Source organism: Centroberyx gerrardi, chromosome 15 (genome assembly GCF_048128805.1).
Source record: "Centroberyx gerrardi isolate f3 chromosome 15, fCenGer3.hap1.cur.20231027, whole genome shotgun sequence".
NCBI classification, from domain to species: domain Eukaryota; kingdom Metazoa; phylum Chordata; class Actinopteri; order Beryciformes; family Berycidae; genus Centroberyx; species Centroberyx gerrardi.
In genome coordinates this window covers 7,564,433-7,579,080 of record NC_136011.1, presented here as the reverse complement: position 1 = coordinate 7,579,080, position 14,648 = coordinate 7,564,433, and the positions used below count along the sequence as shown (strand labels likewise).

The 14,648-nt window shown below is 44.9% G+C and overlaps 1 protein-coding gene across 2 annotated transcripts in view; it reads right to left on the bottom strand.

Annotated features, from left to right (window-relative positions):
* Window positions 1-14,648, bottom strand: part of rmdn2 (regulator of microtubule dynamics 2) — a 30,443-nt gene that overhangs the window by 4,505 nt on the left and 11,290 nt on the right. For both annotated transcript variants that reach the window (XM_071913290.2, XM_071913291.2), the window contains exons 4-8: window positions 14,462-14,564; window positions 12,961-13,021; window positions 2,834-2,909; window positions 2,099-2,176; window positions 96-194 (exon numbers count right to left, since the gene is read on the bottom strand). In XM_071913290.2, coding sequence (XP_071769391.1) covers window positions 96-194; window positions 2,099-2,176; window positions 2,834-2,909; window positions 12,961-13,021; window positions 14,462-14,564 — 417 coding nt within the window. The remainder of the gene's footprint in view (window positions 1-95; window positions 195-2,098; window positions 2,177-2,833; window positions 2,910-12,960; window positions 13,022-14,461; window positions 14,565-14,648) is intronic.

Sequence of the window (14,648 nt, the reverse complement as noted above, 5' to 3'; positions counted from 1 at the left end):
ATCGGTCCCCAGCAAGTACTCAGACGGCCTGCATGTGAGACTGATTTGAAAAGCTGCAGTTCTGAAGAGAATGCCAGCAGGGTGAATCACAGCACCTTCAGAAAATTATTCAGTGCATCTTGAACTGTGGCACTTGGAGGCTCTCCAAATAATGTAGCAGCAACCTTCCTCTCAATCCACGATAACTGAGCCACCTGCAAATAAACAATCAGAGAAAAAATCCAATAAGACACCATCAATGACAGTTAACTGTAACGTAAACAAACAAGAGGCACTTGAGCTGCCTAATGTCCCGCCCATCATCACCATGATATAATACACATAACTAGTTATGCTAATGAAGCCATTAATTAAGATAATCCATGCATTAAATAATTAAATTAAAAAATTAATATATAATTAATTAAAATTAATTATATTATAATTAATATAAATGCTGTATCTTATAGCATTAAGGAGTTATAGTAGTCATTCATATTTAATAATTAATAATATTAATAATATTAAGAAATCATTAATATTTTCAATTAATTATTATGCAAATGTTTGCAGCAAGGTGCTCCAAAATAAAAAATTACACCAAGAAAGGATCTGATGGCCATACCTCAGTCTTGGCTTGCCCTCAGGTTTCCTACACATTTTGCTGCTGAAAAGCTGATTTGAATGTCCCAGATCTTATTTTGGCAAACCACAGCTATCTCTTGGGATTTATGTAATCTGGAAATTTGTTTTTTTGCCTTTTTATCCCTTCAAAGGTAATTACATCTATGAGCAGCCAACAGTCAAATTAAACACTTGAACAGTTTATAAAGAGATTATGGAAAGAAATATCCATGAAACTTCCACACCCTTTTGGGTACCTATCATTTTTCATAACTATTCCAGGCCTGCAAAATACAACTGTCCAATTCTGGGACTTTTCCAGGTTTTCCATGATTGCAGGCACACTGGTCCTTTTCCACTGACACTTTTCCCAGAAGAACACAATGGCCAGGAGGAGCCTGGGTCAAACATGTACTGTTCCTCCCTCGCCCCATTCATCATAGCAATGTGTAATTGCAGGTGTAGCATTGCCTTGGCGTCATCATAGGACCTTTCAAAGAGAACCGCTGCCTGAATGCAAACAGTACATCATTGTTGAGCAGAGAGCCCATAAAATTCAAGCCCCAAAAACATCAGGTGTTACTGCTCCATCCAATTTGCACAGTCCCTCACTCCCTTGCTCCTGCTCTTGCACAGACGGTGCATGGGAGCATTATATAATTCATCAGAGCAATCTCAACCGTGTCTGTATTATGTTAAGAAATAGCTTCCTTCCTTTCAGGCAATTACTTTGATAACTGGCAGCAAGTTACCTGATGAGCAGCTCATGAACCAACAGGAACCGTTTGCAGTAGCATAGCTAAACTTGTTTCATACATACAGTATTCTCCATATACTTTTTTAAATGACTTCTAATGTCATCACCGCATGATTCATTTCAAATATAGAAATTAAAGAGACCATGTGCCAAATCATCACTACAAAGTCATGCAACGGGAAATAGGATGGGGATTGTGTGCCACAGCGGCTTGATGAAGGAAATGAGCAAAACTGTGGAAAACACCAGTGCTTTCATTTCAACAATTGCACTTCTAGTAAGCAACATGAATGGTGTAACCTCTGCTAGGTCTAAAGGGGAATGCCTGGTCAACAGACAAGATATGATTGTTCATAGAAACAATCATGAGCGATATCGGAAACAACTCCTCGGACTGAGAGAACACGGACCAAAGAGAAACAGGATAAAAATACCCCTCTGGTGCAATCTGATTTAAAGCTAACAATGGCTGGTGTTAACCTCCTGCAGCGCTCGCTACGGCTATCGCAGAGGGAAAAACAAACCTTAGGGAAACCTAAACAGTGGGAATGAATGAGGGGAAACTGTGGGTGGGTTAGCAAAAGGCAGGAGGCCATGCGGACATGTCAGCCTCCATAAATTCAATGTTTGTCGATGTGAGGAGAGATGGGAACAATAGGTGTGTTGCTGGGGCTGCGTGGGTACAGCAGTGTGTCAGGAGGATGAGGAGGGGGTGGGGGGGTGGGGGGGGTCACGTACAGCGTAGCACCAGCGGCCCAGTAGGTAGTAGGACATGGGGTCTTGTGGCTTCAGCTCAATGGCTTTATCCAGATGATCCTGGGAGCGGAGACAGACAGGCAGGGGAGAAGATTTTCAGTGTTGATTCATGACACGGCTGCTATTTCCATTCCCTTCTGTTCTGACCTGATCTGTCCTGCTTCACCAACCCACAAGTATTTCACAAACACCTCTCACACACGCGATCGCACCGAGACACCGCACACTCCTCGCTGTCATGCACCCTCCCCTTTTTCTTTTCCACTCTCTCTCTCTCTCTCTCTCTCTCTCCCTCTCTCCAATTCAGGTTTCTCATATGTTCCCTCTCTAACGCTCCAGCTCTCTCTTTCGCTCTCTCCGTTTCACCTGTCAAGAGTTTTTGCAGGTACACGGCGTTTGGGGAAGCTGCTGACAGGAAGATAAATGCTACGTGCCGTTGTTCCATCCGCCACTTTATGCAACTGACTGGCTGGGGGAGCGGCATATTGGGAGAGGTGATATCTAGCCCCGAGGCAGGAGGCAAACCCCTCTACACCAGTATACAGGAGGAGCAATGTCCAATTAATCGACATGTGTACACTATAGGAACATTAATACACACAATAATGCTTGCATATAGTATTGTATATTGGGTGCTTAAGACGGTTTGGCCAAATATGCATTAGAATTTGCACAGAATTAGTATACTAGTAGATTATGTGTTAGACAACAACTTACCTTAAAGATGTATCCATTTTTTATCCTGTTCTGAACTGTGTCATATTCTGCCATGATACCGCACATGATGGCATACCTGTGGAGAGAGGACATTCTGTTCACTCCTAACTGTTTGATGAGTTATACTGCTAAGGTGAATGAACATGTCCCATTGGCACGTGCAAGCTTGGCTTCGGCTGTTAGACACAACAAGGCATTTTTTTTTTATCCTTTATTTATCCAGGGAAAGCCAACTGAGCACGCTTGCGCTCATCCTGTGTTGCTTCACATTCACAAAGTTCAATAATTGGGAGCTGCCCAGGACAACCAGTCTTGGCTGGGGGTTCAGTGCCTTGCTCAAGGGAATCCATCTTTATAATGCTGATCAGTAAGGCCAAATATCCCTGGAAGTATTTCAATATGGACAGCAGTTCCAAGCCTTCAATTTCAATATCAGTTCTAAATCAATGCTTATTCCAATGCATTTCTTTGTTGATTGAGATTTCACTACAGAAGACAATAAATGATTTTCAGTGTAACATTTGTACGTTTTATTTGTTTTTCAAAATAATATCTAATCATTCTCAATTGATTTTCTATATAAAAATACCCTTAGGCTGGTTGAAAACCTGTGATCCAACTGGAAGAATCCAACACTTTGAGCATTTTTCCAAGTTGGAATCAATATCCGTACTAAAAATCAGAATGATACAGATGGGCATGCAGCCCTACTGATTGCTGACTCCGATACAGGAGTCAGGTAGTGGAGCTTTGGGCGGAGGAGGGAGGGGGTTGGGCAGCACCTTCCGGTCACACCACCCATTCTCTGGGTCACTAGCTACCAGCCAACCCAGGGGGCACCGAAAAGCCAGCAACACTCAACCTTCCTTAGCGAGACTCCTCATTAGACAACATCAGTAGAGATAAGCTGCTTCACCTCTATTCCCTCACTCTGCCTCCTAATTAATACACCGACTGGGACCAGTGAGCAGGAGGAGGAGGAGGAGAAACAAAGAGCGGTTTCTACTTTGCGTTCTGTAAGCTGGCATGGTGCTGAGGGTTTGGAGAGGAGAGGAGAGAGGTGATCAAAGACTTTTCACCGCAAGGCTGCTTTAATCCTGCTGGTACTCTGTGTCAAACACCACAGCGCGACACAAACACTTTTTTACATGAAGGCGGGCACAAAGGTCATCTGACAGTGTCGTCTGACATGGTGGTGCTGATGGTAGATGGAATCTGCAATTGTATGTGTGTGTGTGTGTGTGTGCACTGAGGTGTCTGGTATGTGTGAATGGATTTTTTAGCAGGGCATGAGTTGGAGGTGGGCTCCTGTACTCACTCTCTTACACTCTCTCTGTCTCTCTCTCCCTGGATTTTAATCAGGGCAAATGAAGCGGGCACAGCACGCCTACACGGATTTGAACGCCAAGAGAAAACAATGAAAAAAAGGGGGGTTATTTAGTGAGTTGTGCCAGAGTGCAAATTGCATTACATGATTAGCAGGTAATTACAATATTAAGATCATGTAAGGTGTATGATCTTTCTCTTTGGCAGATAGGAAATTGAGCTATTTGACATTAACTGTTATCGTTCCAACCCGTTTCTGATCATAGGGCACAAGACAAACAAAAAACAAAACAAATCGTAGCTCAGGTGGTTGTAATTGTGTGCAACTGCACGCGAACATAAATCTCTATGACTTTGTGCTAAAGATCATGACTTCGATTTACTGTGGGCACCGTGGAAAATTAACAATGTTAAAACAAGTACTAACCACATCATACTCTTAAGCGCCCTAAATATTGTCTGCCAAGCAAACAAAGCTGGGTGAATTGTGTTTAACTGTAACCGAAAAGATCTGTGTTTATTTTCTTAAGGCAGTGCGGGGCGCGGCCATACCACCGCTGGTTGGCGCTCGATGAGTAAGGAGCTCTAAAACATCACAGGAGCAGAGATGCTATCTGTCTGCAGTTGTGCCGCCTGGCTTCCAATGAAAACATACTGCTGGATGTAAAGGCTTTGAGCAAATCCACCACCAATGGCTGACTACCTGCTGTGTGGAAACCGAGCCAGGACGTTGTTGGTTTGCGCCCGGCCACCGCATTCAACCCTATTTTGAGCTTCCGCCGGACGAGAGAGTTGCCTCTTGTGTGCGGCGGTTCCACAGGCGGACTGCGCGATACAACTTAAATGAACTCATCATCTAAACATCACTGGCTCAAACGCCATCAGTGAAAACTGGGCAAACATCATGAAGAGCTGGTGGGGTGTTTGGGCATTTAACAAGACTGCTAATATTGACTCCACTCAGTACCTATGGGCCACCTGCTGGGATAGACACTTCTGGAAACTGAAGGTAATACAGTACACTGTCCAGCAATATTTCTACTTACAGATGAACAGACTAATCTAGTACACATCTCCCACAATGCTATGTGATATATGTCCAAGTCAATAATAAAGAAATGAGCTCAACCACCTCCTATTTTCCTTGAGAAGTTATGCTAACCAATCAATAATTCCTCCGTTTATTCCTGCATTCTGAAATATATTATGTGATTAAATGCAATAAATCTAATCGGAGGTCAGGTGAGGAGAGAGACCAGAGTGGCATACCAGAAGGGTGTACTAATCATGGTTGAGATCAAGCATTTCACAGGTGAGGGCTGTGGGAGAGATTGCTCAACATCTAGGCTACCGCAGGACATATTTTCCCCTACCTCTGATTGGCTAGCTCTACCATTATTCAGCATGTAGCAATTCTGGCAGCACTTAATGAGAAGTATGTGGACCCAGGAGTGCCAGTGGCTGAGCTGATTGGCCAAGTGCATAAATGGTGTTGGCTCATCTCCCCATTTGGACTTTCCCTATGTAGAAAGACTGGGGGAAGCTTTCATTTAGCAAAAGGACACATCCAGTGATTATGTTAAAGTACATCCCTATCCTGTGCTTTGTGTCCTGCATGCAGTATAATTTCACAATAAACACAAAAGTAAAGATCGGCATTTCTGCACCGTGATGCACGAAAAAGAGCATGTGATGTTTTCCTGGAAATTTCTTACGTAAAGTTTATTTTTTTTTTATATATAGAGAGATTGAGAGAGGTGGAGGTGGAGAGAAGGAAGGAGTGGGAGGGAATAAAAGAGAGTGGGGGAGATGGGATGTGGAGGTGTGGAGAGGTGTGTCTAGCCTCAGGGGCCTACCTGCTGTTGTTTAGCCTTTCCTTTCTTTCCTTCTCTGTGTTGAAATAATATCTCTCTTGACTGTCTATAGCACGGAGGGGAAATATCGAGGAGAGGAGGAAAGGTGGGAGGGGACAAAACATTTATGACAGGGGAAGATGAGAGCGAGAGAGACGGAACATATAATTGCGCAAGGTTAGTCCGCGTTTTCATCGTGGCTCAGTGAAATCCCCCACTCTACTGGGCAAAAACAAAAGGGCCTAAGTGTCAGCTGCTTGGCGGAAACAGCAGATTGATTTCAGCCTTCAAATCCAAACATAGAGAGCTCATTCAAAGGCAGAGAGGACTAGGCAGCGCTCCAGGCTAAAACTTGCACAGAAACAGGAGGAGGAACTCGAGGAATTCGAGGACAACCTGTGTGACAGATTGTGTGGGAGTGAGTGAAGTGCACTGTTGTGCTTAGTTGTTTTTGCGTGGGAGTTGGATCTGTGAAAACCTTAACTGTGTGTCAAGTGTTCCCACAGTGATGAACCATATTTAGTGCCTCTAAACACCCACAGTGAGGTTTGAAGTCAAAGCACACGCAGTGTTTCCATAGCTGCTGAAAAAGCATGAGGGAACAGAGTACAATGTTGTCAGGACGACCCTAATTTTCACCACAGCAACAAAGGCATGTGTTCAATTTTAAAGTTGTCGTTCCAGAGGTCAAAGTGCCCCCCCCTCCCGCCTCCCCCCTCCACCTCCCCCCTCTTCTGACTGGCACTGCCACAGGCTCCCTGGTTAATCCACGGCCCTTTGTACCATCGGAGGGGCCCTATAGTCAGGGATTTACATGGGCTGAATTCACACGGTGGGATCAATGAAAACGTACCTATAAACAAAGCCGGCGATACAAGAATGCAATCACGTCTCCCGGCCGCCAGCCTGCTGAGATTATACAAATAGGCTTCACACTCGCAGTCACGAAAGCACCCCACGCAACCCTGTTCATGCATGTGTGCACGCGATTTCGTACACACACACACACACACTCACATTTATACACACACAGACACACATTATATACTACTTGCGTTCCACATCAGCTCTCTTTTGTAACTTGGTTTACTAGAAAGTTCCATAGCTAAGCACTACTGGAGAGCTTTTGAAGAATGGCATCTGAGAGCAGAGAGGTGCAGGCGTCTAGGCTGACATGCATGGAGGAGTTCAAAAGTTGAGGGGGGGGTGACAGTGTGGAGTGCTGTGGATAGACTGATAGCATCCAACTCAATGGCGCTTTTTGATGGAGTCAAGTGCCGCCCTACACACGCGACTTCAAAAGAGTCCTCATCCGCCTCTCCTGGGAAAAGTACAGAGCTGTGCTTTTGTGCATGACATTGAGTGGGAAAGTATGCGTAAACTCTTGAGAAGTGATCACTGGTAGATGGACATCACATTCATTTACCCACTTCGTGCTTTCATACAGCCAAGACTTTAATATTACATTAGGCTAGATGGTAACATAAAGATCTGTAAGGTATTCACACTGGCTGTGTCAAGAACTCTCCACAAGCAGTTTCTGTGGCAGAGCAGAAACTGACTGGCAGTGCATCTAAACAACATCTGCCAAACTTGTGACGAGCTCAGCAGCATTCAGGAAAACAGGTGACAAGTTTTCTCACGACACCGGTACAGTAAGTAAACAGTTACCTCAGACATAAACTGCCTTGCAACACCGCCTGGCACCGTCCCCAGTCTCCATCTCCTCCCTTCTCCAAGTGCGGCTTTATCTACTTCGCCCTGTCCATTCAACTTAGACAGCGTTTCTGATCAGTTTAAGGATCTTACAAATTCTATTAGTGGATATAGGATTAAGCATTAAGCTTTTTTAAGCTGTTGCTCTTAATTAACTAAACAAACACGGCCTTCTCTTTCACTTGACGTCTCGAGTGCTGCGGTATGTGCATGAGCTAATGCTAATTATTTCCTAACGAGCAGAGCAAACAGGACCGCTGGCTCAACCAGGCACTCTTGGACTGTTTTCCATGAGAAAACTCCACACCTGGGTAAGGATAGTAACCACATGCTGGAGATCAATTACACATGACACTCACTTAGGGAATGTAATGAATGGTAACAAATACGCACACTAGGGAAAGTATTAGCTTATACATACAAACATAGGCTTTATAAAAAAAAGTGCACCGTTTACATATGCTGTATATACAGGTCCAATGCAGCCACATATAGAAAAAAAATCAAAATTTGGACTACAGCATAAAGATCTCCTGTATAGCTCTATGAGTAGAGCATGGGACTAATGCTGCCAGAGAGAGACCTACACTAAAAATGTATGCACTCATAGTAAGGTATAGCGATCTCGGATAGAGAAATTCACCAACTGTCATACCTAAGATTTGAACATGAGTTAATGCAAAATAAAAAGGGAATTACAGCGTTTTATTAGTGAGCTGGAGCCTACGCAGAGTCAGCGGTTGTTTTCAAACTCCAGCAACTGCAGGCCAATCTCAGACCTTAATCTGCTGCAATCTTCATCAGCTCTACTCCAGCCATGGATTCAGTGTATGATCTGCAGTCAAGTTTTGACATGAGCAGTGTTTCAGATGAGGAATGCAGCACTGGGGCCTGCACAAATGCAAACAGGATCCATGCCATCAGGCCCACTCTGCACAACTAATTAAAAGCAAGGGGATTTTTCCCTGAGTCACCAAGCAACCGAGGAGGTATGGTTTTTTCATCAAAAGCGCCAAGGGAGCGGAGACTCTTGATTTCCTGCCTTAGAATCACCTACAGCTGCAAAATTTCCCTCAAATAATTGCTATACTCTTGCCCACTCTGAGGGAGAATTAGCCTTTATGTAATGTCCACCAGCATCACACAGAGGCAGCAGATATGTACTTAAAGATAATTTTTTAGTCATTTCTGAGGAACAGCACAGATCATAGGAAAGAGTGACAAGATGGATGAGAGAAATAGGTCAAACAAAGGTCAGGAGTTGGATTCAGACCCAAAAAGCCAAAAGCAACTGGTATATGCCATGGCCCGCAGAGTCACCAGGATGAACCCGAGCACTAAATCGGTGCGACTCATGGTGTGAAGCAAACACCAACGTAGAGTAATAGCAACTGCAATAACAGGGGACCATTAATCACATGTGTGTTATTCCAGTGTAGCCATCAGGCTATCTGAGTGAGCCCAGGCCATGTTTACATTCCTGGAACTGGAAGGGATGTGATGCTATCAGGTGGACAAGCCGAGGGGGGAGGGGGGTCTGCAGGAAGGAGATACTGGGAGGCCAGCTACTGTTATCTCCCAAACATGTATGTCTGCAAAGCATACAGCTAGGATGTGCTGTACAATGTTCCACTCATTCACTTACCAGGTTTTCCTTTCTTTTTAGATTTCTTTGCATCGCACAACGGTTTTAGCCTAACCACGGGCGTGGTGGCGGAATAGCGACACTGAATCGACAAACCATCAACACTACTGCAATATCCATTCCCACCCCCTCCTCATTTGAACACCTTGCTTTTAAACTGCCTGGTCCTAAACCTCTGGTCACTGCTGTCATTTATCGCCCCCCCAAGCCAAACCCTGCATTCCCTTCTGACCTGTCTGAATTTCTAACTCAGCTCTGTGCCATTTCACCATCTGTTCTGTTACTAGGCGACTTCAACATCCATGTCGACTCTACCAACTGCAAAACCACAATGGAACTCCTGGACATTCTACACTATTTCAATATTACCCAACACATAGATTTCCCCACCCACAGGAAAGGACACACACTGGACCTGGTCTGCACCTCCGGCATCACCATCAGCAACCTAACCAGCACCGACCTCACCATCTCCGACCATCTGGCTATCACCCTGGACATAGACATCCCCACCCCTCTTGTCAAACAGAAACGCTCCATAACATTCCGGAACCTCAAGTCCATCAACCCCTCCTCTCTCTCCTCCACCCTGGCCGACATCATCTCCGACTCTGCCCTCACGCCGAACGTCTCCCCCATCGACCTGGTCAATACATACAATGACGCACTCTCCTCCTGTCTTGATGAAATTGCCCCCATAAAAACCAAACCCGTCTCCTTCACACACTCCGCCCCCTGGTACACCGATCAACTTCACCATCTCAAAGCCAAGGGCCGTCAACTGGAACGACGTGCCAAAAGAACCGGTCTCACTGTCCACTTGGATGCCTACAAACTTCACCAACAACAATATAAAGATGCCCTCAACAGTGCACGCTCCTCTCACTACTCCTCCATCATCCAATCTGGCTGCAACAACCCCAAACTGCTTTTCTCCACCATCAACAAACTCCTCAAACCCATGGACACCATCTCTAACTCCTTCACCACCAGCAAATGCAACTCATTTCTATCATTCTTCCAAACTAAAATTGACACAATACACAACCAGCTGGCTGCCTCCTCCTTCAACACCCTCTCTGGCCTTCAACCCGACCCCCCACTACTTCCAAGTCACTCATTTACATCCTTCAGTGAAATCACTGAAACCGACCTATCCTCCATAGTCACTAGTATGAAGTCCTCAACCTGTACCCTCGACCCTATCCCCTCCTTTCTAGTCAAGGCCTGCCTCCCCTCACTCTCCCCACTCATCACCAATATAATTAACTCCTCCTTGTCCACTGGCCTTGTCCCCCCCCCCCCCCCAAGCTCGCTGCTGTCACTCCCATACTGAAAAAACCTGGTCTTGACCCTGACATCCCTAACAACTACCGGCCCATCTCCAACCTCCCCTTTCTGTCCAAAATCCTTGAGCGAGTTGTCACTGCTCAAATCAAATCCCACCTAGACTCCAATAACCTCTACGAACCTTTCCAATCCGGCTTCTGCTCCAAACACAGCACTGAAACTGCACTACTGAAAATCACCAACGACATACTTCTCTCTGCTGACTCTGGCTTCCTCACCATCCTCATCCTCCTTGACCTCAGCGCCGCCTTTGATACTATCAACCATTCCATCCTCCTCTCACGCCTTCAACACTCCCTCGGCATAACCGGCACCGCCCTCTCCTGGCTTACCTCTTATCTCTCTGACAGACATCAATACATCTCCATAAACAACTGCAAATCCTCCACCGCCCCAGTCACCCATGGTGTCCCCCAGGGTTCAGTGCTTGGTCCCCTCCTCTTCATCCTGTACATCCTCCCTCTTGGACAGATCCTCCGCCGCCATGGCCTCCGTTTCCACTGCTACGCCAATGACACTCAACTCTACCTCTCCTCCAAAACCATCACCTCAACCACCCACTCCACCCTCACCACCTGCCTTGCAGACATAAAATCATGGATGCAACAAAACTTTCTCAAACTCAACTGCAATAAATCTGAAATCCTCATCATCGGCCCAAACTCCCTCACCCGCTCCGCCCAGACCTTCTCACTCAACATCAATGGCTCCATCGTCACCCCCTCCACCCAGGTCCGCAACCTTGGAATCATCCTTGACCCCACCCTCTCATTTCTACCCCATGTCAACCAGGTCACAAAAACTGCCTTCTTCCACCTCAGGAACATTGCCCGCCTCCGGCCCTCCCTGTCCTTTGCCGCTGCCGAAACCCTCATCCATGCCCTCATAACTTCCAGACTCGACTACTGCAATAGCATCCTCTACAGCTTACCAAACAAAACCCTTAATAAACTTCAATACGTCCAGAACTCCGCTGCCCGCCTGCTCACCTCCACCCGCCGCCGAGATCACATCACCCCTGTCCTTCACAGCCTCCACTGGCTCCCGGTTAAACACAGGATTGACTTTAAAATACTACTCACCACCTACAAAGCCATACACAACCTGGCCCCTCCATACCTCTCCGACCTCATCCCCCGCCACACCCCTACCCGATGCCTCAGGTCCGCGGACGCAACCACTCTCAAGACCACCAGGACCAAGCTCCGGACCTGGGGCGACAGGGCCTTTTCAGTTGCTGCACCCTCCCTCTGGAACGCCCTCCCCATCCACATCCGACAGGCTAACACCCTGCCTTCTTTCAAACAGGCCCTCAAAACTCACCTCTTCAAGCTCGCTTTCACCTGTTAACCTCCTCTCCCTTCCCTCCATCTCTCGATTCCTCTAGTTTTTAACTACCTACTTTTATTCTTGTCTTTTATTTCTTTTTATTATTATAAATTTTCTATTAAATGATTTTACCCTGTATGTGAAGCGTCTTTGAGTACCTAGAAAAGCGCTATACAAGTCTAATGTATTATTATTATTATTATTATTTGTTTCGGTCCCAACAGTGAGGCCCAGCTCAAGCCAAGCGCAAGCTAATATACACACATCAAAATCACTCTCTCTTCTACCCCTGTGGTACTGACAATCAATCAGGGGAGGCTTTCTGAGAGGCTCCTTTTGATTCACTTTACGGTGAATTTGCTGAACTGCCCGAAGAAAGGGCCGAGTCACAGATCCAGGGACAGCTGCTCCAGGCCGAGACGTCACTCAAAACTAGAGGCTCCCCCAAAACCTCTCATCTGGGGAAAATACCTGCTGTATATTGCATACTGTCTCATAGCTTTAGTATTTACTAAAAAAGTTGGCTGGATAAGAATTCAACCATGAGTAATTCACATAAGGTAAGTGGGCCCACTCAATAAAGACATGCCATGAACCCTTAACTGTGTCACAAAGCGTTGTGTTTTTTGCAGCAATCTCTGCACCCAATTGTGAAAATGAATGCCATTAATAAAGGAAATTGACTAGCAATTCATAGGAATTCTTCAGCGACTTTGCTAGGGATTCAATCAGACGTTTCTTGTGTATTTGGCCTTTTATATCTATTGAACTATTGTTTCCATTATAACTGCAGTCTTAAAAAAAGACTACACATAATCTAGTAGTTCACAGGTCTGATGGAGGTGCACCAGCAGGATACTAGGTTGTAAATGGAGAGAGGATGAATGAATGGAAGAACGTATACCTACCACTGATGACTATCAGCACACGAAGGGTTCAGCGTCACGGCCTCCTCTCCAACTTTCTTCCCTGAGGGGAAACAAAGGACAGACCACAGACAATGATGCCGCACTGAAACACAAACTCAACACACACAGTCCATCCAGGACATTCTTGTTCACATGACAAAAGAAGAGAGTATGGATTAGCAGAATCAAGGGGTGTGTTGACTGAGAAAACATAACAACAGCTATATAAATCAAGAAACGCCACTAGGCACTGGATTACAGCAATAAAAACAAAAGTGATATGAAATGCAATCCAGGAAGAGCTCGGTTTTAAATCCTTCATCACTCAGTGGCGACTGTCTCATTCCACTTGCTCTATTAATACCTGAATGAATGTTGAATCTGATGTCCTGTTACTTTAAATAACCATGTCTATAACCCTGTCAAACCCTTTGACAATGGTATCTTTACGGAAAGCACCTGGCCAGCACTGATTAGAGGCACATTAATGAGGAAGGATTACAGAGAAACAGGTCAATCCAGTCTGAACTTCAGTGCGATCACACAACAGCCTCTGTTTAAGAAAAAAGACATTATGATCTACATGCTGTTGGGGTGTAACACAAGACAAGCAGAGTAAGTTATTGTGCTCTGCTTTTAAAAGGCCTGTGGGAGATAACTGCGTAAACGCCAGGAAGGATCTGAAAAAAATGAAACCCTAACACCCTAAAAATGGTTTGTCCACCATGGAATTGAATAAAACACAAAAGATGTTATCTTTGTTGAGTGCAATCCTATTCATTTTGAATAGGCATTCTGAATAATGATTATGCATCGACTAGTGCTAAGTGCAGTGGCCTACCAAAAAGTGAATGTGCTAACTTAACTAGAAATTTGTACGTCTTCTGTCCATTTTTAAGCATATTTAAGTACCAACAATCATAGTTTGCTTGAACATTATTCATGTTCAAAGAGGTAAAACAACTATGACTTTTATGGAAGCTGCTCTAACAATGTTTCTCTTTTACCATCAGCACTGTCATTGTACAGCAGATATACTGTATCAAGAAGTAATACCTCAAGTCAGTATTACAATTAAATATTAACTATATGGGTAACTCGATTTATGAGTATTGATTCATTTGGACAATGCCAATAAAACTAAAAGCATTTAATCATCACTGGTCCATCACAGGCTGTTACCACAGACAACTTAATTTATAAGTTGCCAAAGCTCGCCAAATATCATTTCTGCCAATTCTCTGTTGGCCCAGAACTCAAACCACCTGACTGAGGTCATTACAGGAATAGAGACTGATGCGGACTTGGGTTTTCCAGATGTCATTCAGCACTTGATTCAGTATGCCAGCGCTACTACGAGTTCTCTGTGCTTGAGACAGTGATATTCAGGGTTCAGCCAGTATCACAGCTGTATTTATGACCTTACATCACCTTGCACCCAGTGGGAAGCACGGTAAATGAGGTATATAACAAGGTTTAATAGAAAATTATGATAGCTTACCAGTCTCTGCGTTGGTCTTCTTTTCCTCCAGGCTGGAGCTGATGTCATGAACATCACAGTAAGCCCGGATTAATCGCCATAGAAATGTAGAGTTCTGTCCAAACTATGACAAAAGATAGAGAGGTTGATCAAGGTGGTTAGACATACGATTTTGTAATTAGCTTCAGGGTTACAGACAATAATAATG